This window comes from Asterias amurensis, chromosome 1 (assembly GCF_032118995.1).
Source record: "Asterias amurensis chromosome 1, ASM3211899v1".
Taxonomy (NCBI): Eukaryota; Metazoa; Echinodermata; class Asteroidea; order Forcipulatida; family Asteriidae; genus Asterias; species Asterias amurensis.
The window spans coordinates 5863395-5887816 of record NC_092648.1 but is presented as its reverse complement, the minus strand read 5'-3'; the positions used below and the strand labels follow the sequence as shown (position 1 = coordinate 5887816).

Genomic DNA, 24422 nt, shown 5'->3' with positions numbered 1-24422 from the left:
ATTGAGTTTTATTGATTAGGTTTGTTTATTTTTATACTACCAGTCTTTCATTATAATGAACAGACTTAATTTTTACCTCTCACTTGCTTGGTGCAAATTTCATGGCACTGCTTTACCGCAAATTTCTGCGCTTACGGCCGATAGACTTGCATGCTTTACAGGGTGCTGTTAGTGCAGAACTCCATGGTAAGCACAACTGACCAGCTAATTTCTCTATGGTTTTTATTCAGGAAAAACCCTTTTGGTATTTCGTCAAATGAAATGGATTCCGACTGCATAAATTTTTGTGAACTTTGAAAGTTTGTGCCCGAAAGTTAAAGATGTATTCATAAAAACTAAACTTGTGTTCAGCTTTTTACTACACTGTCCATCCCATAAATTTAGTAAAGTTATTATGAAATGACTTATTTCCAGCAATATTGTAAGCGCAATAATTTGTGTTGGGATGAAATGAATTTAAATCTGAAAGGGAAATGTTTTTAGATTTGTTTTTCTTGGAAAATGGAATGCCAGGGTGATATTATTTATAAATTGCAGGATCTTGAATGTCACTTCCATCACATCATTAAACACAAGATTAATTCACCACCACAGGTCAAAGGATTTTAGGGAACATTTTTCAAGTGTGTTTTACAGTATCAATGTTACACACCCAACTTTAATATAAACAGCACTTATAAAATGATATTCAGAACGCAAGTTAATGATTTACAACTTCAGTAAATTTGTCCCACCTCCAAATGTAAACAAAAAACTAAGCTGTAAAAATGCACACGTGACGAGTTGAAACGAATGGGAGAGGTGTCCGCGCCCTCATTCGTCCAATGATAATACAATGCGCATTGCATTAATCACGTACCACCGACTCCCCATGCATTTTGTATGCACCTTACACACGCCACATGATTACCGCCTGCAACTTGTTGTGCACACCGCGACCAACCGGCAGTCTATCGCGAATGGTGATGAAAACAACAGACCGCATCTGCTGAACTAAGCCCAGATTTTACACCTTTGTTCTCCCTGACTGCCTCCAAAGTGTCAAACTGGACATCCTCGGGAGACCATTTCGAATGTAAGGCATTATATCTGTTCGTTAGGTCCTCAGGAGTTGCTTTCAGTGTATAGACCGGGTGTTTATCAGAGAGTTTTTGAGGGGAAAATCACCGACTGTTCTGTTGGTGGTCGTCGGACGTTGCTCTAGAGCGCAACGGGTTGCTCGTTGAAAACTCTTTACGCAGGCTAGACGAACTGAAAATGGCGACTGCCGAATTTGTAGGAGCTAATTTGGGGCCAATGCACCCCATGCATAGTGTGGTTGGGCAACCTATCATCGATATGGGACTTAATGGAGATGTTGTCGACTCCAGGAAGAGGCCGTTGGAAGGAGACATCGAAGGGGGAGTATCCAAACGTTCACACACAGTCGCCATGATCGGCAATGGTAAGTAGTTGGCGTCGTGATGATTTACGTGTTTTTGAATAATTAATCAACATTTTATAGTTAATTATTAATTTTGACCCATTTGAGTGTACAAGGTATACACCATACTTCGTTATATCGTTGTGCTTTACTGTAGTTTTTGCAGTAGTTTGTAGAATGTTAATTTTAAAATCCCACCCCCCTAAAAAAAATGTCCATAGTGAATCAAATTCATTATCTTTAGGCTCTAATTGTTAATTATTATAAATGCAGATGCTTTCTACTCTCCTCCTGTTTATAGTGTTATATTAAGTATTGGTGAGGTTTGTTCGATGATCATTGATAGCAGAGTGAACTTTATCATACATTATGATAGTGTGGTTTTAGTTCTACTGTCTGTAGGCCCTACCCATTGAAAGACAGATGAGATAGGAGTACTCTGGTAATTACTAATAACTAATTATATCAATCAGTTACATAATCCTCAAGTATGCAAGGGAGGCCTGTAAAAAAATACATAATGTGATGGGTGGGGTACCTTAATCAAATGTTTGTATAATATTCATATCCCTGGCTGTGGTTATAATGGTAAATGTTGTAATATGCATACTGTCAGCGTTGACTGTCGTTTCCTTGTTACCAGGTACATCTAAACTTGATAAATTGTAATAAGCAATCAGCAATTCAAGCATGATGTTATCAATCATGGTTGTAGTCTAGTTGTTGCAACAATCTCGTCCATTATCAACCAAGTCCGGAATCATCATACATGAACTGGACCATCGAGAAAGATGACTCACAGTGTCTAGTGACCATTTTTGATATAGGACCCCTGTCACACTCGACATCTGAACACTCAGCTTCAGTTTACAATTTATGACAACTGTCGCCCCCCCCCCCCCCTCCATATTTTTACTGGGTTTGTGCTGAAGTCTCAATTTTGTGACTGTAAAGTGTCTTGATATTTTTCAACATCTGGACTGCTGTGCCTCCTCTGTAGGTTCGTGGGCCACTAAAGGATGTGGTCAGTAATTGGTAAACAGTATGGGCCAAGCCGCCATGATATATAAAGAGGCATATATGTTGCCTTATGACCCGCTTTCAAAAAAATGTTAAACCAAGTAGGCCTATAAATGCAAAAAATTATAAAAATTCCCCTTTTCAAGAAGATCTTATAATTTTTAGTTTGTTCATTTGGTCCGATTCTGTCTCAAGCCAACAATTTTCCTTATACAACAGTTTGTTGATTTTTTTAGTTCCCAACAAAGGGTCTTTTATCAAAGGGTTTAGGAATGACTACGGATGATTTTAAAGTATGTAAGGAATTACTCAGGAACGAATGAAGCAACGTATTATTTTATTAAAAACACAAGTGATGCACACCAGCTAAAAAAAAAAAAAGTTTGAAACAAATTGTTAATGAATGTGTATTATAACTTAACTTTAAGAGTCTCAAACTGGTGTGAAGTGCCAGAAGTCAAAGTGAATGTTTTCGTCAATACTTTGTGAAAGTTCCACTAATTGCAATATCATAGAGCAAGGTACACGCATCTTCCTTGAACACACAGTGTACACACACTGCATCCATTTTTGTTGATCAGAACATACTAATGGACACACAGTTTGCAAGAGGCCTTAATGTTTATTTTGTACCTTGAAATGTGAGTCCGGATTTTGTTGGAAAGATAAACTCAACTGATCAGGAAATGCTTCTAGTTCAACAGACAGAAGGTGAAGTTTGATACATTGAACAAGTAAACCTGTGATGCAGTTCATGGCATGCCCATTTCCTACACCGTTACAGTTTCTGTCAACTTTTTTTCCTTCAATTTCCTTGCTACATCCTCCAAAAAAAATAATAAAAGAACAGGTTGTATCGTTGAGTTCTTTTCTCTACACCGAAGCCGTGATATCAACTAAGCTGTGTGTAGTAAATTTAAACTCAGGTTGTAATGCCGTCATCAACCTGTTGTTACCACAGCCCCTGATCAATGGAAAGCATTCAGCGAGAACAGATATTATTGATGACTTGCAGTGGACATTCAGTGTACAGCAAGTCAGACAATGGACTATTAGTAAGGAACGTAAATCCAGGAACTTGCCGACTGCAGCATGACTATCGCGCTACTTCTTGTTGCCAGTCGATAAATTCAATATCTCTGAATTGGAGATTATAATGAGCTGGTTGTGTTAAGGAGGGCCTGGATGAAAGAGATGGGTTGTCTTGGAATGGTCAATAGTGTATGCGTAAGGGTTCAATTTACAGTCATGCAATGTTACATGTTACATGTGCTATTGAAAGCATGCTGTTATCCATATTAACATGTGGTGTGGCAGTTACATTGTGCATAAAAGAGCAATAAGGATTATACCTGTTGTTGGTCCAACCTGTTGGAGGGAGCAACTCTTGTAAGCAGTTTATTGGCACAAGAGGATCATTGTTGTGTTCCTGCTTCCCCCACTATCAGGACAGTTTAGTATCACATATGTACAGGGAATCAGCTTAGCACAGCTCAGTGATTCTTCTGTCGTAGTATTAACTTGTAATGCCAGCGCCTTGCAGCATTGTCAGTGTCTATTTTGACAACCTGGTGTTACATTTGCTATTTATTACAATAAAGCTGTCCCATGAAAGAGTCTTCTCTGTGCTCAAAACCTTCAAATTTTAATGTGCAAGGGGTGATTTCGTCCAGCAATTCTGCATAGCAAAACTAGTGTGAACTTATTTTGTGCACATTGAATGCCAATATGGAGTAGTAACTGATTCATTTTGTGTAGCACTTTACTCTGCTATACAATGGAAATCGTTCACTGACAAGCCATATTTTCTCAAATGAGAACAACACATTCTTTTCAATTCAGTCTCCGCATGTGCTTCACAGTTGATTTGCAACTCATTAATATTCCACCAACTCAACCTTCATTGTTCATGGGCAAAAAGGCAAGCCATCAAAAGCAACTTTTAACGGTTGTACACAGTTTCATAAACATAAATGCGTAGGTTCATGCGTGGAGGTAGAATTACCTCCATGGTTCATGCTTACATACTGTACAATCTATTTACTTTGAGTCACCTGGTCTTGGTTATGAATTGGCATAAAACACTGGAATCCAATTGAAATCACGTTGTACTGGGAATAGGAAGTCATTCTCAGTTTAAAGCCTCTGTTTTATCAATAATTAATATATTGTATGATTTTAATTCCCATCCTACAATAAAAGCAAACTTTTGAATCCAAATTGCTATTGACACGACAGCAATTTTACTGGGGTCCCTTGTTTAAAAAAAAATCTTTAGCATGGTTGTACAATGAAGCAATGTTTGACAAGATTTTGCAAGAGAACTTGGACAGTAGACAAAATTGCTGTCCTTTCACACGAGGTACATTTTGTACAACCACGTGCTACAATTTACCATGGGATTTTTGCTAAATTGTTTTCGTGTGACAGGGGGCTCACATTGTAGGCCTATGTGTGGATTTTAGATGGAGCGTTCCGTATTAGGCCTAATTGCAAAATGCAAATGTAACAAACTGTCTGAGAATGGCTACATGGAAGTGTCGATGTTAATTATAATCGTACACTCCTCTGAACAACAGCTTAGAATGCATACACCCTGCAGACAGACTACGTTAATCATTTTGACCATCAGATTGCATTGTAGACTGCAAGTTTGTCTTTCTTTAAACACACATCTACATTTACAATGTACAGTATGCAAATGTGGCCGACTAGAGATTGTAATCATTGCTTTTTATCTGGAGGCTCTACTTAAATACTGTAGCCATGGACCCTGCTCCCAAAGGCAGCTTGACTCAATCTGATTGCCTGCCTAATTTGCATCACAATTGGACTGACCAGCGCTAGGGTAAACATTGGACAGAATCAGGATTTTTATTTGCCCATAAATTTGCAGTTCTGGGGCATGGTTGACCCATGGAGGTAATCCTACCTCCATGGTTGACCTATGTAGTTTTTATTCAAAATACAACAACGGTGTACATATAAAACCCTTGCTCTATGATGGAGCGAAGGTCGGTTTGTGAAACCTTGTAAAGCCTCACAATCTGTTTGCTTGTGCTAACATGCAGGGAGCGGGGGCATTAGTTTGTTGGTGTGTATTTTTTTTCTGGATGATTTAATTTTTTATATTAAAAGATCCATGGACAGTTGCCAAACAAATGAATCATTTGTTAAATAAAAGAAAATAAATTTTGGGGTTGAAAAATAAACATTTTGTACAGTGGGACTTGAACTGTGACTTCCTGCATTAACAGGCCGGTGCTCTTACTACCAACTGAGCTATCTAATGTAGGCCTACGTTGGCGGTCTCCCTACATGGTCAATCTTTGTTCAAAGAGCCAGTCAGAAGCCATCTAGGGCCTAACTTATACTAAACATCTGCAATATGTGAGATTCCCCAAAAAACAAAGGGCCCGTTCTCTTGGAATATTGAGTTGGTTTTAAAGCCTTTATTGATGCATAAAACGTAGACAAAATCCCAACAAGTCTTTCCCAATATATGTGAATAATCCCTCTTATTGATGCTGCCATGTGTCTACTCATGTTCTCCTATAGGCTTACAAATGAACAGAGAGCCCACAAAACCCAAGCTGGTCAGTCAATACTCTGGTTTAATAATTCATTAGATTGTGTTATGCCTTAAAAGAAGAAGGAAAAACCTGGGGTGGTTGGTTCCCCAAGGGAGAATACTTGTTGAATGATAAAGGTGCACAGCATAGTTCCTTATCTACATCAGTCATGGAGATTAAAATGTTCAAATCGCTGAATTTTGATGCCAGGTTCAGTGGCTGCATGGAATTCATAACATTCACTGCAAGAGATTGGCATAGATATATTTGTTTAGTGTCCACGCACAGAAAGCAAAACTAATGAAATTTTGCTGGTGCTTAAAGCCATTGGACCCTTTCGGTAAACAGTATTGTCCAAGGCCCACACTTCGTGTATCACAACTTATATATCAAATAACAAACCTGTGGAAATCTAGGCTCAATCGGACATCGGAGTCGGGAGAAAATAACGGGAAAACTTACTCCTGTTTTCGCGCGTTTCGCCGTGTCATGACATGTGTTTATAACAAATCCGTAATTCTCGTTAACGAGAATTTATATTGTTTTACCGTTTTCTCAAAAAGTAAAGCATTTCATGGACTAATATTTCAAGAGAAGTCTTTCACCATTACCTTCTGTAAACCCTGTAAATTATTTGTAAATCTGTGAACTTTTTTTTTTTTTCTGTACCGAAAGGGTCCAATGGCTTTAAAGGAAGGTATGTTAGTAAGTTTGGTAATCACTCTTAAAATAAATGGCAACATAAATGTATTGGTTAGAAGCATACAAGGCCCATTTCATGGCTCTGCTTACCATAAGCACAGAATTGGCCCTTACGGAAGCAGGGAATTTTGTGCTTACAGCAAGTGTATTTCACAGGCTAGCAGCAAATTTTGGCTTCTGAGTGAAGTACTCCACATTACTAGGTATTCTAGGCTTACTAGGCTAGCGCAGAAATTCAGCGGGGAATCGTGATCGCAAGCGCTGAATTGGGCGGTAAGGCAGAGCCATGAAATTGGACTCTGCAGCGTTCAATAATATAAAGCATTTTGAGAAACATTTCACTTCAAATGAAGTAATGTGGTTATGTAAAAAAATATAAGTTTTTATGCCCCAAAGTTTTTATCTGAGAAATGTTTACTGTAAGAAACACTTCTCAGATTCTTTTTCCTTTTACTGATTATTCTTCCTGCGTGGAAATATTCGCTCCAGATTTTTGGGGTATCTCAGAACTTGTCCGCCTTTTGAAATGAAATTTTCACATGTTAGTTTTATTGTGTAATCTACATTACATACAATGTAGGATTTAAAACAATCCATCCGTTCAATAAACCAAAGCGGTTGCCTTTAAAACACAAGTAACACCAAAATTCTTCTGTGTCAGACCTGGCAAGCCGTCCAACAATGAGGAAAACACCATTGTTTGTACACCCCTTTTAAATAATTATTGCAAGATCATAATCTAAAGAAGAAGTTGTCAAGGATGTATTCCTATTTAAAGAGGTTTTGAGGGAAAACAAGATTGTAGATGATAAGGATGAACGAGCAGTGCCTGCCAAGCTGTGACAGACTTGGGCCTGATACTTCATGGAGGCAACTGAGGTGATAATAATAATAATAAGCAGTTCTTATATAGCGCATATTATGAAATAAAGTCTCTAAGCGCTTCTGTGATTAAAAAGATGGGTTTTAAGTTTAGATTTAAACTGTTCTTGCGTAGAACAGTCTTAGAGATTGTTGGGAAGAGGGGAGAGTTCCATAGTCTAGGTGAAGCATATTTGAAGGAACGTTAACTGCCTCCATGCCCCTGGTCATTGCCTTGGTGTGCTTAAAATGCTCCAGTAGAAATTAAAAATGTTCTCATACTGTACAGGGTGTCCTTTACCAAGGAGAAAATGCCTTGGTGCCCCTGCCCTTTGAAAAACGAAGCATACAGGCCTACAGACTGTTTTCTCTGTCAGCAGAAAGACTAGTGCCACTGTCAACACCAACTGGCCAATGTATACCGACCAGTATTTATTTCCTCACCATGATTCACTGTAAATGTTTATAAATTCCTGGTCAGACTTTTGTTTACCTTTTTGATTAATTATGTTTTTTCAAGGAGGATTTTTTCAGTGGTGTGCAATGGTTCTCTATCAATCCTTGCACTGGAAAAGCAAACAGAGACTGATGATGTCCTATAAGTAACTCTGAAGACTCTACTACCCTTGATCAAAATTTATGTTTTGATTAAGAAAGTCCCCGATGAGAAGATTTATCTGCAGACTTTTAGAAAGTACATGACCGGGGGAAATGATTGTCAAATAAATATTTTGAGTATGCAGTCATGAAATTGTTAAGAGTTTACACAAGTTAAAAGTTTTTGAGGGAAAATTTCATAGAATCTCAGGCTTAAATGTAAAGTTTGTTAAGTATGTTGTTTGAACAAAACTGTACTCGTGGGTGGTAATAAACTTTGTTGTGATTTGTCACCCATAGCCCTTTTCACATGGTATGGTACTTAAATTTAACCAAAGTAACATTGGTTAAATATATTCCTCTTTACAAATGGTATAGCACTGATTTTTTAAGAACCTTCCTTGTCATCATGCATGGCTGATAGGGAACGATTTCATCTAGCACTTTTGCATAGCAAAGTATTTCGACTGAACAAGTTATGTGCACACTGAATGGTTGGGTAGCAAATGATGATTTTTGAGTAGCAACTGATACATTTTGCATAGCATTTTGCTCTGCTATACAAAGGAAATCGTTCACTGGCTGATAAAGCAGAAGGTTTGGTCTTGTTGGCAGGATGCTGGCCTTTGACAAAATGTAGGTTAAAAGAAGATTTAACTTAGACAGTCCTCACAAAGTGCAAATTTTTGAGCATGTAAGAATCAAGTAAGGGAGCCCTGCTAATGTAAGTTGCTGTTATTTGAATAGGGCATTACCTTTTACATACATCCCTGCCTAATGAATCAGTTGAAAATGCCACCTCACTCTTCCTTGCAAAGCATCCAGTCACAGTACCCACTATGTATATGGCAGGCTCATCATATTCCTAATATCTTAACATATTTCTGACTGATCCATGACCTTAACCTGGATATCTCATACACAATGATGAACTTTACTGTCCCCTATGAAAATGAGCAGAGCCACACTGTAGTGACAGCTGTGGTTTCACCCAGGCCCCAAAGCCCAAAGGCAAGATCGTCAAGGTCAGACTTTATTTTAAAACTATGATTATTTTACTCTGAATCATACTTGGCTTATCAAGAAGTGAGAAGCGCTTAGCAGAAGGCTGCTTGCACTATGGAATCGATAAAAACAGGTCTACATCAAAATTCAATTCTGTGGAAGAGTCAGGGTATGATGTATTTATATTATTTTGAAAGGGCAGGGCAGCTTTTCTAAACTAGAGGGCATCTCAGTGAGGGAAATGTAGAACTGTACACTTCTCTTGGAACATTTCAAGGGGCACAAAGGCAGTGACCAAGGAGCACCAAGGCAGTGACCAAGGGGCACCAAGGCAGTGGCCAAGGGGCACCAAGGCAGTGGCCAAGGGGCACCAAGGCAGTGGCCAAGGGGCACCAAGGCAGTGGCCAAGGGGCACCAAGGCAGTGGCCAAGGGGCACCAAGGCAGTGGCCAAGGGGCACCAAGGCAGTGGGATAGGCAGGGTTTACCCTTGGCTAAACTTTCTTTAGTAACTGGCCAGCAGGACCAGATCTTTCATTAGCCCGCCACCCTTTGCACAGATCTTTAGGCAAATAAAATAGAGTTACTTTTAAACCCCGAATTAGCCACTCGGACCACTTGGCGAGAATGGGACTGGACCTGTGTTAAGGGAGAATGCTGCTAGGGGCATGGAGGCAATTACTGTCATTCTGGTTAATTATGGACCAATCTGTTTGAGGTAAATTTCTTAACAACCTTCTGTACGAGTGTTTGCCATCATTACTTGGATGCTTCTGTCCTCATGTACAAGTGTACAAAAGCTTCAACTCGCCTCTTGGCATTGGATTGTTTTCGCTAGTGCCGTGCGTGTTGTACTTAACAAACAAAAAACAAGTCATACTTTATAAAAAAGAACGCTGTATGCATTTGCATATTAGAGGAAAACACTTAGTGGACGACCCTGATGGATTTGTTGAGGAGATACCCATGTCTTCTACGCTAGAAAAGACAAATCCCTGGCGTGTACGGCACACAGTGAATCGCCATGCATTTAGTCACTCTAGTTTCAACACTTCGCATGTGTTAGCTAAGTAACCCTGTTCTGTACACAGTTGCCAGCAAAGGTGTAGTGTACAGGCAAAGGTGACTACGTGTACCTGTAGTGTGAGCCGAGGTTTTGTTTCTATCTCATTACCGCAATGACTAAGATTTTGTGGTCAAATTCAATATAAATATTTAGAAGATACGAAAGCAGAAGTACTGTACAGTTGTTTTCATTCACTGCTGTGCAGGCCTGTATGCTTCGTTTTTAGAGGGGAAGGGCACCAAGACATTTTCCCATTGGTAAAGGGCACCCACCCTATGAGAAAAATTGTAAATTTCTACTGTGTTCAAGGGCACCAAGGCAATGACCAGCGGGCATGGAGGCAATCACCTTCAGTGCCTCTGTGAAGTATCAGGCCATGCTCTGTTTGATTAATTAAGCAGTATTCACACAACAGCAATTTAACTGTGGTCCTTTGCTTAGTTTTAGCATCCATTGTAAAATGTAGCAATGGTAGACAAGAAGTAGACAAAAATTGTTGCTCTTTCACATGAGGTGCATTGTGTAAAATTTTACAAACATGCTACAATTTAGCAAGGGACCCCTGCTAAATTGCTCCCATGTGAAAGGGGCTTTAAAACTCGGCGTTGAACAAAGTGCACGTATACAGTTCATGTTTAACTTCTACATGCATACTGTAGATGCTTCACACTCGTTACATGTTCTGTTTATCTACAGTAGATTCGTGCTGATTTATCTACAGTAGATTCGTGCTGATTCAGCCGATGTCCCAAAGGTGCAGTGTAGCTGGAATAATTCAGTAAATCCCCATTAGTGGCAATCTGCCAGTCCACTGCTTGTTGCAAGCCTCCTTGCTTCTACCTAATGTAATTTGTACATCATGTCTCCTTGATGGATATACACTGTCAATTAGTAATTGTCCATTAATTTAATAACAAGCCAAAGGTACCAGTGTATTCTGGCAGGAGACAGTTAATTGGTCTAGGCACAATGCCCTTGGAATATCTCTGGAATTTGATTAGCGCATACTGTACATTTATGACATTAATTTGGAAGATCTTGATTTACATGCTGCGAGGTAATGAAGCTGCTCACAAATTTGTATGTTTATGGTGAGCATATAAATTAAATATGCACAGCTTATGTCTTTGTTTTATCACAGCCACAATCGTGGGTACACTTCTGTTGCAATTTAAGTGGTTTTCACATGACAGCAATTTAACTGGGGTCCCTTGCTACAGTATGTTTTAAAATGTAGCAATGCAGTAGAAAACTATTGTTGTCCTTTCACATGAGGTACATTTTGTAAAATTTTACAAATACGCAGAATAGCAAGGGACCCATGCTAAACTGCTCTTGTGTGAAAGGGGCTGAATACACCATATGAACAACGTAATATTGAGTAATTCTTGGCAGTTTTTTTTAATTTGACAAACTCCAATTTTTTTTTTGTTCGTCATTGACACAGCGATTACTAACTCAGGCCTGATACTTCACGGAGGCAACGGAGGCGATTGCCTCCGTTGCCCCTTGCCATTGCCTTGGTGCCCTTGAAATGCTCTAGTAGAAATTTACAATTTCCTCATAGGGTGCCCTTTGCCAAAGAGAAAATGCCTTGGTGCCTTTGCCTTTTCTAAAATGAAGCATACAGGCATGTTGAACTGATGTAATTGAGATTTACAGTAACTGCTACATTTGAAAAACAGTTATCAAACAGAAAACTCAGTCTTTTTTTTTTCCAAAACTGTTAACAAAATGTTGTCTTTTCTTTTGTTCACTACAAGTTTATACATAACATTTAGGCCTACTTGTGTGTGTTAATCAATAAACTGCTTTCCGGGAGCCACTTTTATGCCAGCCTTCCAGCCTGGCCTTCCAGTCTCAACATTTGGTTTGGTCATGTGTTGTACCCAATTTGTATGTGGTGCCACGTAACTGAGTTTAGTTGCTCGTAAAATCTTACACACACATTGCGTGAAATTGAAGAAGAAGAAAAAAATGGAGACTGGGGGAAGATGTTATCAGGGAGGCCAAGTAAAGAGATCTGGGAATGCGATCTGGGAATGCGCTGGGTTTCAAGGGTAGTGAAATTGCATAATGTTAAAGCTGCAGTCTGGGTGATGGCATCTAATGGTCCATATGGTATGGTCTATGGCCATGAAATTCTGCATATTTTTGGAGCAAATTGTTGAAGGCAGCATTCTTTATGAATTGAATGATGTCTTGATACACTTTTTTGTACATGCACCCACCAGGTTGTCCCTCATTCTCTGGTTCAAATAAAAACAGTGTACATAAAAACAGTTTACATAAAAACAGTTGACATGAAACTTTGTAGCTTTTTCTCTGGTCTTGCTGGTCTTGACAGTAGAATTGTTGAGCTACAGCATAAGCCCTGTAGTCTTGTGGATGTTCCTTCCTAATTCAAGCCCTGTACACAGAAGCACGCGCATAGGTTGGCCAATGAGGGCAGACCACTCAAGTTCTGTCACTCACACATCTAAGGTCAAGAGTATGTCTTACGATTTGATAATCTTCATTTGTCTTTGGATATTAGTGACTGAAGTACCCGCTGCCAAAACATAGGACTCAAACTGACGCTAGCTACTGGGCAACATCGGTAGTCTAGTTGGTAAGACACTGCTCTAGAATTGCAAGGGTCGTGAGTTCGAATCCCACCCAAGTTACATGCCTGTGATATTTTTTACAGGACTCGGGGAAAGTACTGAGTATACAGTGCTAACAGTAACACACATCGGTGTATGGGTATAAACCAAAATTAATATTCTTTATCCCCGATGTAAATTTAACATCTCTTTGTCTATTTAGTCATTAGTGTTTTTGTGTTTTTTGTATCCAAGTGTTGAAAAACATTTCTCTACACTCTTAAACGGAAGGTACACCTTTGGTAATTGTCAAAGACCAGTCTTCTCACTTGGTGCATCCATCCCATCATAAGCATAAAATAACAAGTCTGTGAAAATTTGGGCTCAATTGGTCATCGAAGTTGCGAGAAAATGATGAGAGAAAAAACACCCTTGTTGGACAAATTTGTGTGCTTTCAGATAGGACTTCTAGCTAGAAGTCTTTTCTTATTTTATTGAGAAATAACCTCTTTCTCAAAATCTATTCTACTTCAGAGGGAGCCATTTCTCACAATGTTTTATACTATCAACAGCTCTCCAATGCTCATTACCAAGTCAGTGATTAAGGTAATATTTGTTTTGAGTAATTAACAAACGTGTACCTTCCCTTTAATTCCACTTTGTTGAGATAGGAAAGTACATTGTGAAGACCAACAGACTGTATCGTAAAATTGTATAATAATGAAAAAACCTTCAAAGCCAATGATGCCCTTGTGGAACTAAGGAATGTGCAGTACACTGATTTACAATACAAGCCTTCAGTGTATGTGTTACTTGACAAGAGATTATCAGCTTTGAAGTCAAGCCTATTCCAGACTGGTGCACCCATTCAATGACATGGTACCACCTCCTTTGTGCTTGCATCCTTGGCAAGCTATTCTTATGGTTAACTGGGTTTGAGATCATAAGGTCGCAGTGAAAAGGGGCTTCTCTGGGAGGGCTATGGCGGGTCTGTTTACACAACAACACTTTGACTAGACGTTCACATGGTGTGAAGGCGAGAGTATTCAGAAAAGAATAGGCACCATTCACTTGTAATGTTTTACTAAACAATGGATGAAAGAGGCAACCATTCGGTCTTCAAATTCTCTCCTGGTGATTGACGACTTTATTTTCAAGAAATTTTATGGTTTGGTTGTTTGTTTCAGTGGAGCAGTCATGGGCACAAGTCTGTGTAACTGGATCAAAGATCCAAGGTCATGCAATTCAATTCTTTATAAATGGGGATTTTTTGTGATGGAATTGGTAGATAGTATCTGTAGAAAAACTGGAGAGGAGGAGAACCATTACAATAGAGCGTGCTGTGCGGAAACAACTAAATTTTTAGTAAAGGGAATGTAGGTGTTCACAAATAAAATCTCAGTGTTCAATGTAAACATTAATGAATTGGGCTTGAATTTGGGGGAGGAGATGTCGGGAATCCAGGGGTTGATTTCACAGAGAGTTAAGGCTATTCTTATCTCGAGTTAGGACGAGTTACTCGTCTTAACTTAGGACTAGCCATAGGTTTTCAATATTTCCTAGGACTAGTCCTAACTCTTTGTGGAATCGACCCCCTGAGCTTGTAGCTAAAGTTATTTCCTTGACCAGAGTTTTTTGTAACGAGATTGGAATGAAATCGAGAACAAAACTGTCTACCGGTATGTATAACAGTTACAAAAGTGACAAGCCAAAAATATTCTCATTCTCATTAGTTATGGGTGAATATAATTTGATTCTCACTTATTATTATCATAGTTACTTGTTTATTGCAGCCCGGGGTGGGGGGGGGGCTGAATTGCACAGAACAGTAAATAAAAAGCTAAAATACACAGTCGGTATTTAAAAAAAACACAGGATTTGGAGAAGATTTGTCTGACTCAAAGTCAACAATTTTCATTTGGAAAACGCAAGAGTACTGGACTTGTCCAGTTTACTGGCCTTTCACTAAAATCTAGGGCCTATATGCCCTTGAAATGCTCCAGTAGAAATTAACAATTTCCTCATAGGGTGCCCTTTAGCAAGAAGATAAAGCGTTGGTGCCCCTTGCCCTTTTAAATACGAACCATACAGGCCTGTAGCTCTGTTGAGCATCAAACTGAAAATCTCATTTGGAATAATACTAATTTAAGCCTTCATGCTTCCTTTTTAAAGGGCAAGGGCACCAATGCTTTTTCTCCTTGGTAAAGGGCACCCTATGAGGAAAAGTTTCTACTGGAGTATTTTAAGGACACCAAGGCAATGAGCAGGGGGCATGGAGGCAATCGCCTTTGTTGCCTCCGTGCAGTATCAGGCCTGCTAGTTATAAGTATCTGTCTGTGTAGCAACTATTGAACATGTTCATCATCCTTATTAGAGCTCATTAAAATCAAAGGAAAGCTTTCTTGATTTGCTGGCGAACATTTTTTTTGAAACGGCAACAGTTGACATTCCCGGACAAGAGGACTCCTTTGGTTGTATCCGGTGGCTGCTAGTAGTAGCTGCAGTGTGTCTCCATTGCTAACCAACCCTCATTAGAGCAACATGCAATAACATATGGCAATAATTATCAGAGCACATTGCAGAGTGCAGGGAAACATGAAAGACTGAAACCCCGCACTGGAGGGTCCCTTCCCTCGTAGCGCAGAATATCCAATTAAAATACAAAACTTGAAGGTGAAATGCACTAGAAAGGGTTGACTGTAGAGTGCATTCAACCCCTAGCATGGATGTAATTTCAGTGTTCAGCACTCCACTTAAAAAATTGAATCTTTCAGTGTTCGGCACTCCGCTTGAAAACTTGAATCTTTTACCCCTAAAAATTTTTATCGTTGAATTTGCCTGCCTTATTCAATTGAATTTGCTGTCTCTAGTGCACTCAACCAACTGGAAAATGTTATAAGTTATGCGGTGCAAAGTTGACCATTAATTTTTCACTTCCAAGTTAATGGATAATTTTAGATAGAAAAAGCAATGTTGATTTAAGGACAGCTATTGATCGTCATCTACTGCCATTGTCCTGGTTGTACTCCATGTGTGCAGTAGTAATAATGGTTAATAATCACCTATTTTTATTACACAAAATGGGGCAGGATGATTTCCCAAGAGCCCTTAAGGCCCAAATGAAGGGAAAAAATCCCATCTAGAATGCAAGTGAGTTTTCGTTGGACCACTTCTAGAATTGATTTTTTTTTTTTTTTTTTTTAACAACACTCTAACATTACTTTTTATTGCAAAGCTGAAGTACCCATTCGTTAATCTTCAATAGGATGTTGTTTAGACAAATATTGTACGGCAGGACTTGTTCGGTCATGTGGTTACTGGTCACATACTAAAATAACTGGACTTTGGCTAATGGTCCAGTGGGTGTGGTGAGAACGCCCAAATTGGTTTGAAAACATGATGAAGTCAAAGTTTGAGGTGACAGTTTGTGTCAGAACATTTTGGTTTATGATCCTTTCCATCTTCTGTACAAATGATGTAAACATAAAAGTATATCCCACATGTTTCACGGATGTTTTGGTTCTAACAATGTTCCCAGTTGTTGTTTGATAACGGGCCAAGCATGACCCCATTCCTACAAAAGTAAGGGTCTATGCTCGTATTATGCTCACATCTCTGTCCAGTCCAAGCATAAACTTCTCCCCAAAAAGCTAGAGCTGTTGAACAGTACAAACCAATTTGGTTTGAGTGTTGATGCGCACGTACTCTAGTTACATGTTTTGTATCAAAGGCAAGTACTGTTTACCCCCAGGTATGCATTCGGCTGCACTGCTGTAAACTGTATGCGTATTATCATGCTCTCACACTTTATATCCATACAATGTATGCAGACAAATGCTTGCCTCCACAAGTAGGAAAAAGCAATCATACATTGTGGGCAATACATTTGTACGGTAGGCCTACATGTATACCTTTATGTGCACATGCCTGTATGCTTCGTTTTGGAAAGAGCAAGGGCACCAATGCATTTTCTCCTTGGTAAAAGGGCACCTACCCTATGAGGAAATTGTGAATTTCTACTGGAGCATTTTAAGGGCACCAAGGCAGTGCCCAGGGGCAATCACCTTCATTGCCTTTGTGAAGTATCAGGGCTGTGTTCATACTGAATACTGAATACAATGAAATGTAAATTATCGTAAGCATCGCAACTAGAACACAGGTAAACAATGCATACATTAGAATGAATTCTGCAGCTGTGTTTTTGTTTTGTTCGCTTGTTTTTTGTCTATGTAATAGCCTACATTCAAAGTCATCAGTAAAACCTGCATCTGGTGGAAGTAACAGCGGGGAAATAGTCTCTAGTTCATTTTGCAAGAATTTAGTGCAGAGGTGAATGTGCGTATAATTCGGGTTTGATACATCACAAAGGCAATTGCCTCGGTTGCCCATGGTCAATGTGTTAGTGCCCCATGAAACTTTGTAATAGAAATTTTAAAATGTCCTCAAAGAGGTGTCTTGATGCCCTTGCCCTTTCAAGAAGTAAGCACCAGGCATGACAACTGCATACAATGATGTGTTTAGCATAATATATTTTTACGTGCATATGAATTCAGGGAAATGTATACCACTTCACTGCTGAAAGTGAAATTTAAACAAAATAAGCAGGGGGTACCACTGGTAATGCCATGTACACTGTTTTTCCTAAGTAAACAATATGAGTGACAGTTTCAACATAGTGGTCAAATGAAATTTCAAGATTTTAATAAAAGATAAATGCCTCCTGTCCATGTTTGAAATGTTGAGACCAATTAAAGAGCTCTATCTGTGTGGCAGTGAAGTTATAATGAGAAGTCCCCTCGATCCACTAAACAAAAGTAGTAGTCCCGGCAGATTCCTAGTTTACCTCCCGCCGAAGTAGCAGTTCAGAATAGTTCTTGTCAGAAGTCAGAACTAGGTACTCCCCTGAATTCTGAGATCTACGCCGCAGCAGTAGAATAAATAACAAAACCCACTTAAAAAACAAATCTACACAACAAAATACACATTGTGGTACCACAATACAAAATATTTGTCACTTTAAGTACACTTTTTACATCCATGACACAAACTCACAAGACACAATTAAAGATAATAAAAAAGATTTCAGTGTATGTTTGTCCAGGATTTATGAAGGAGTGGTTTACGGTAATTTGAAGATCCTCTTTTCTTCAGAAGATCTTTATTTATGCCATACTTGGGCAGACTATTTATGAAAAGCAATCTTGAGTTTATGAATTTATGAATTGACGTTGACTTTTAGCGTCTTGATTTGAGCGACTAGTGTTGATTTATGCAACAGACGCCTGACACTGCGCTTTGATTTAATGAAAAGAAAGTCATGAATATAAAGTGATTAAACTAATGTAATATTCTATGACAAAATGTTGCCCAGATCTTCTGCTCTGAAGGAATATTGATTAGGGGGAAAAAAGAAGAATTTGTTTTGTTCCATTTAATTTATTATGGAGGTGTTGTCTTCTGAAAAGAAGTGTAGCTGCTAGCTAACCGGCTCCAAGTTTATTATCACAAAATGGGCAACTAACACAGTTAGGACGCGTACGTGTCTGAAATAGGGTAGCGAGGTGTCGACAAAGCCCAGGGCGGTTTGGGTCAGTGCTAAGGCATGTAAAGAAGTAACTGCTTTAGATGCTTGTAATTCTTGTCCAGTATGTAGTCTCTCCCTGTGTGTAGGTGAAGATGATTACATCGTCGTCGTCTCCGGGAAATCATGCGATGGTTTGGAGCAGCGTTAGTTGTTTCTTCCCAACGATATTACTCTGGACAAAAAGCCCCGTGGTACTGTGTCGCTTAATATCAGGCTCAGGAGTGTGTCATGCATATGTGGGCTGTGTTGGTTTTGTGTAAATGCACAGGCAATCCTGTTACACATATCTGTGCCATGCGTAAGAAGAGATTTCGAAGACCTCTCTTAAGGGATTTCACGATCACTGATAATCACAGTTTTGGAAATGTGCGCGGCGTTTTTTTCTTCCTCCATGTTTTCTTTAGATTTAATGCATGGGAAGTATGATTATTTGAGCAGCGGTATCGAGAAGGGTTATATTGAAGCATGATTCACTGGCTTGGATTCAGGGTAATTGAATGCGTTCAATTCAAGGACATATTTTTTATGTGATGTTTGGTAATGTTTGAACTATTTGCAGGTCTGTCATGTGCACTTTGAATTAGATGAGACATGTTTCAAGAGATTGGGGATAAATTGGGATGGTTTGGACTCTTTCAAATTATTGTGTCAAGGTCAACTGTATTTTATAAAGTGTTATGTCGGTCAACTTTATATTTTGTTCGGCTGTTATGGTTTTTCAGCATGTTTGTAAAACGAAGAGTTGTTTTTGTTTGAATAAATAATTTCCTCCAGGGGGAAAAAAAAAGGAAAAAAGATATTGGGGACTAATCGTGATGGTTTGGACACTGGTTTGTTTATAGCCATGAAACTCCTCAGACTAGTGTTATACAAGATCAAGATCAAGGAAGGATTTCATACAGATTTTGTGCATACTGGATGCTATTTCTGAGTAATGAATGATGATTTTTGAGCAACAACTGACACATTTTGCTCTGCTATACAAGGGAAATCGTACACAGTGTGGTATTAGACCATTTAAAGCCACAAAGAAGAAAAAAATCAAACAAACAATATTCATAAGTGTCACCAGAGTGATGAGAACTGCCCCAAGTGACAACCATTTGATGTAATGGACAATTATGTTTTCGTTTTGCTATTAATTTAGCTTTGATCCTTGCACATTGCCTGTGGGGCGGACTATGTCCATAGTGATGCTCCCTGTTGCTCATCAGTGCATTGACGCAGGTAGCGCAGGGCTTAATTGTCAGCCATTTATCACCGGCTTGTGTCAGTATTAATTATTCATGTGGCTCCCAACATCATTATCAATCTTGGGGTGCCAGCTCTGCATATAAATGACTAGGAATCAGAAGTCTGGTTTCACAGTCAGCTGTGTGGCAATATGTGTAGGTTTCACAGGCCATACAAGCAGGGATGCGATTCCTCCGTTTTAAAAGGGAATTTCATTTTGTTTTGCTTTAAACAAAAAAAATTTAAAAAATTGAGATGGAGATGTAACCATGCCTCAGATTGCAGAGTAAGGTTTCCAAAACTATATATGTTAATATTTGGGCTTCATGCTCGCAAGTTTTGGAGCTCGCATGCTTTCGCGCTTTGCGCTCAGAGATAAAAAAAATATTCTCCACAGCCTATCACGTCCCTGTACAAGAGGGATTTATGTATCTCTAGTGTAGTGCCCCCTGGTCATTGCCTTGGTGCCCTTGAAATGTTCCAGTAAAAATTCACAATTTCCTCATAGGGTGCCCTTTTACCAAGGATAAAATGCCTTGGCACATTTGCCCTTACAAAACTTTACAAAACTATAGCATACAGGCCTGTAATGACTTGTTACTTATTTCTATCACACAGTGACTGAGCCTCTCGTCTCATTGTGGAGGCTCAGGGAGCAAAAGCTTCTTGACTGTACTCGGTTCCTGCTGGCAAGCAATTAACTTGAAATGCAGCTCCAACAAGTAAATGCAATTCTAATGAGGCAATTCCACTTTAAATGCATGATTAATTATGTATGAGCATTATTCAGAATGCCAATTTATCTACATAAAAGCAATAGTCATAATAAATGAGAAGACAATACATCAAAGGTGCAGATCATTTATCTTTTGCTGTAATGTTTATGGGTGAATGAGATAACAAGTATTTTTAGTGTTTTTTTATGCGGTTGTTTACTTTTATGGACTGTAACTGTAAACAGAATTTACTTTTTATTATTTTTTTGCACCAACAATCGATAGTAACAATAATTCTCTGGAGCTTTTAAAGTTTATAGTACAATATCTGGAGCTAGTAATAACAAATCCTAAACCAATAGTTTGTAAAATGTCAGAGTTTCCCCGAGTCTGCAATCTAAACAGTGGCCAGCTAATCACCGGGTTTCTTCCTTAAGGCAGCTGCAAGCCTCGGCATTTCTAATATTCAACGGTGAAATCAAGAGTTAATGTATTTTCACCCGGTTTGGCCGTTGGTCGATTTCTGTGGCTGATGAGGCTAGGCCCCTTGCAGCTTTCTTGTCTTTCCGTCTTAGTGTTTGAAACAGGAGACCCGTGGGTTCCGGGACAAGACGAGGGGCTTTTGTATTGAGATATTGCTTGTTAAAAGGCGCTTGAGCATAACACAGAGTAAATTAGATGTTTTAGATTGGCCAAGATGAAACAGGATGTGTGGCACTGAGGCTTTCAAAATCACCATTCTGGGAAAATTTGGTGCCTCTTTACGTGCAGAAGTTTTTAAATATGGTGTTTTCAACAGAATAACAGGAAATTGAAAGTGACATTATGTCAATGTTTTCTATCTGAGTTAACATATGATTTTCTCTGTAGAGCTGTAGGATCGTCTGACAAACAGGAATATAAACTTTGAAACTACATCCCAAAGTAGCGTGATAAATTGATAATTTATCTGTTCTATTTTTTCTCTTGTGTTTCAGGTGATGACACCAAATACATGTTAAAAATGTTGATCCCCAGCACAGTGGCAGGTTCTATTATAGGCAAGGGGGGACAAACCATTGCTCAGCTACAGAAGGACACAAAAACCATCATCAAACTATCCAAAAACAACGATTTCTATCCAGGTAAGTGTATTGTCTATTAATGCACAGGGTTTGCCCTGAATTGTTTCAGTGTCTCGCCAGCAGGACCAGTGCCCAATTTCATAGAGCTGCATTCAGTAGATATTGCCTTACTGTTTTCTGCTGAGCAAGTTTTGCAGGATACCAGTTACAAATTGTACTTTTGAGAAAGGGCATTTTGGCTGGTGGCAATATTCTGGTAAGCATTATTTTGCTGTGCTTAGCTACTCTTTGTTGCCCAAGCAGCTCTATGAAATTGAGCCAAGTTAGCTTGTCATTCCCCATTGCACTTTTACATATTTCATATATTAATTATAGAGATGCTATTCAACACTGAACTAGTCACCCAGCCCTCTCGGAGAGAATTTTGACTAGTCCTTAGTTATTTTAATTGGCATTTGGCCAGTGAACCACAAGTATGCTGCATTGCCATGTTAACCTTATGGCATTTTGTACTTAAGCAGCACATTATAGTACACAGAGAAATATGGTAGTGTTGGCAGCTCTCAAACTTCTCACGCAACTTTGTATTTGAAACACAAGAGGAATTTTTTTCAGCATCTCCCCATCGCCATGGAGGTCTGCTATCAAAAGTAAATTCCTTTTATCAGCACAGACATACAAGATGATCTGAAGGTGCTGATGGGCATTTTTCATCCAATTGATTTCTTCCGATTTTCTGTTGTTTTAATTGTAAACTGAATTTTGATTTTGAGTTAATTTTATAACCAAGCCACTCACAATCAAGAAGAAAAATAATTTTTTTTTTAAACATTGATTCTTCTGAATGACACCTACAATAAGAAAATAATTAAGAACCCACACAAATATTTGTTTAGCTGATGCCGTCTGTTTCTGTTTGATAAAGAAGATGTACAAAGTCGGAAAACTACCATACGCTGCAAATTGCAAATGATATTGTAGCATTAGATCCTTATTGCATACATTCGGGTATTGCTTGTGGAGGGGGAATAGAGTGATGAATAGGATGGGATAAAGGCTTGCTTGTCAACAGCTTCAGGCTAAATCAAGTTGTCTTGTAGTATGTTCGGCTAGCTATTCATTGTGTCAACTTGTGGGTGTTTGGCAAACAAGGAGATGCAGGGAGAAACACTCACAAGGGGGACCTCTTTGCATCTGTCATGTTAGCAGATCACTGGTGACAATTTGTTTTTGTGCCTTTAATCTCTCAAAAAGTGTTAAGGGAAGCATTTGTGTAGAGGGGACATCCTGAAACGGAAAATTTGCTTAACGGAGCATTTGTATTCAGCTTATCTTATTATCCATTGGAACTATGGGCGTTTTTTTCCTTCTTCTTCTTGGATGTTTGAATTGAATACCAAATGTTGAGTGCCTTTTAAATTTGTATGACTACTTTGACAGATTATGATGATCAGTTTTAATCATTTATCAAAGTCGGTTTATACTGACATTGCTGAAGCTGCTACACATAAAGGTGATGAAGATAAGGAAAAAAACCATGGGTTTACACATGGCATGTAGAATCTACATTGCCTGTCCAATTCTCCACCTCGTGGCCCAGGTTTGCCATACAATGTTCTCATAGTATTATACAAATCTAAAATAATTGCCCTCTTCAGGTGTGACTCTCAAAACCTGAATCCAGTCATGATATTCTTCCTACTTAAGTCTGTTTCCAATTTGTATGCCCTTTGAAAAATCTAACAATTTGTTATTAATGAGGCCTGAAACGTCTGCTACAGCCATGCTACAGCCTACTCTCTCAATGCAAAGGAGTGAAAAAGTACTCATTGAAGAGCCATATGAAGGACAACTCTTTTTTGAGTGGTCTTCCACTCTTTTAGATTGAAAGTTGCATCTTTTTGAGTGATTTTTTCCACTCTGTCCTGGAGTGAAACCCCTCTTAAAGAGTGAAATAACCACCACTATTTTTAAAGAGCCATGAGGGACAGCTCGAAATGTAAAGAGTGGTCTTTTTAACTCGTTTACATTTAGAGAATACACACTATGCAGAACAGCCCTTGTACTCGATAAAATGTTCCTACTTTTTTTTGCCCAAGGACCAAATATCATACCTGTGAATTGCATGTTTGCAGACAAATAAAAATGAGCTGTTTATCTTTGTGATGGTGATACTGAGTACCAGCATAACCTGTATGACATGTTTAGAATTACATTTATGTAGATGAGTACATGTATGTTTCATTCTGAGAGGGCATTGTGTGTATGCACCATAATTATAGTATGTATGGCGGAGATGCTTATTGTTTGGTACCAGCAAATTTGCAGGGTTTTCCCAATGCATGCAATGTAACTGAGAAGCATTGTGTTGTTTGATTGTTCCTGGCGTAGAACACACAATTACCAGGAGCTGATCAGTGATAGTTCATTGTGTTGGGATTTGATTGATATTGCAGCATTCTCATTTGATTAGTCGGTCCTGAGAGTTAACTTGTACTTTTCGAAGAGTCATTGTACGTAATGTAGGCCTATACCATTCTTATGGCTATTTGTCAGTCATAGTTTTTCTTGGTAAAAACTGCCATGTAGGCCCTATGTTACAAACATTTATGAGAAAACAAACTGGAAACTGGATAAAATAAAACATTCTATGGTTTTTCTATTACAGATAATACCTCAGCTCTGATAAAAGATATAATAATAAATAAGGCTGTTTTGTGATGATCGGGTAAGCTGTTCCAGAGCTATTACCTGAAAGTTACATACCTCACTATTGGCTTATATGCAAGAAACTCTGCTGAACAATCGTACAGTATCGGCCTGAGTTAAAGGAACACATTGCCTTGGATCGGACAAGTTGGTCTATAAAAAAGCGTTTGTAACCGTTTGTTATAAAATGCTTATGGTTGGTAAGATAATTTAAAAGTATAAAACAATGATCCACACAAGTTTGCCTCATATTGCGTGGTTTTCCTTTTACCTCGTCGACTAACACG

The 24422-nt window shown here is 38.8% G+C and overlaps 2 protein-coding genes across 2 annotated transcripts in view; one reads left to right on the top strand and one right to left on the bottom strand.

Annotated features, from left to right (window-relative positions):
• The window catches only part of LOC139943900 (transmembrane protein 229B-like), a 334157-nt gene that overhangs the window by 63703 nt on the left and 246032 nt on the right, over window positions 1-24422 (bottom strand). The window lies entirely within an intron of this gene.
• The window catches only part of LOC139943735 (RNA-binding protein Nova-1-like), a 69301-nt gene continuing 45812 nt past the window's right edge, over window positions 934-24422 (top strand). The window contains exons 1-2 of the mRNA XM_071940502.1: window positions 934-1444; window positions 21340-21486. Of these exons, the coding sequence (XP_071796603.1) occupies window positions 1258-1444; window positions 21340-21486 (334 nt within the window). The 5' untranslated portion in view covers window positions 934-1257. The remainder of the gene's footprint in view (window positions 1445-21339; window positions 21487-24422) is intronic.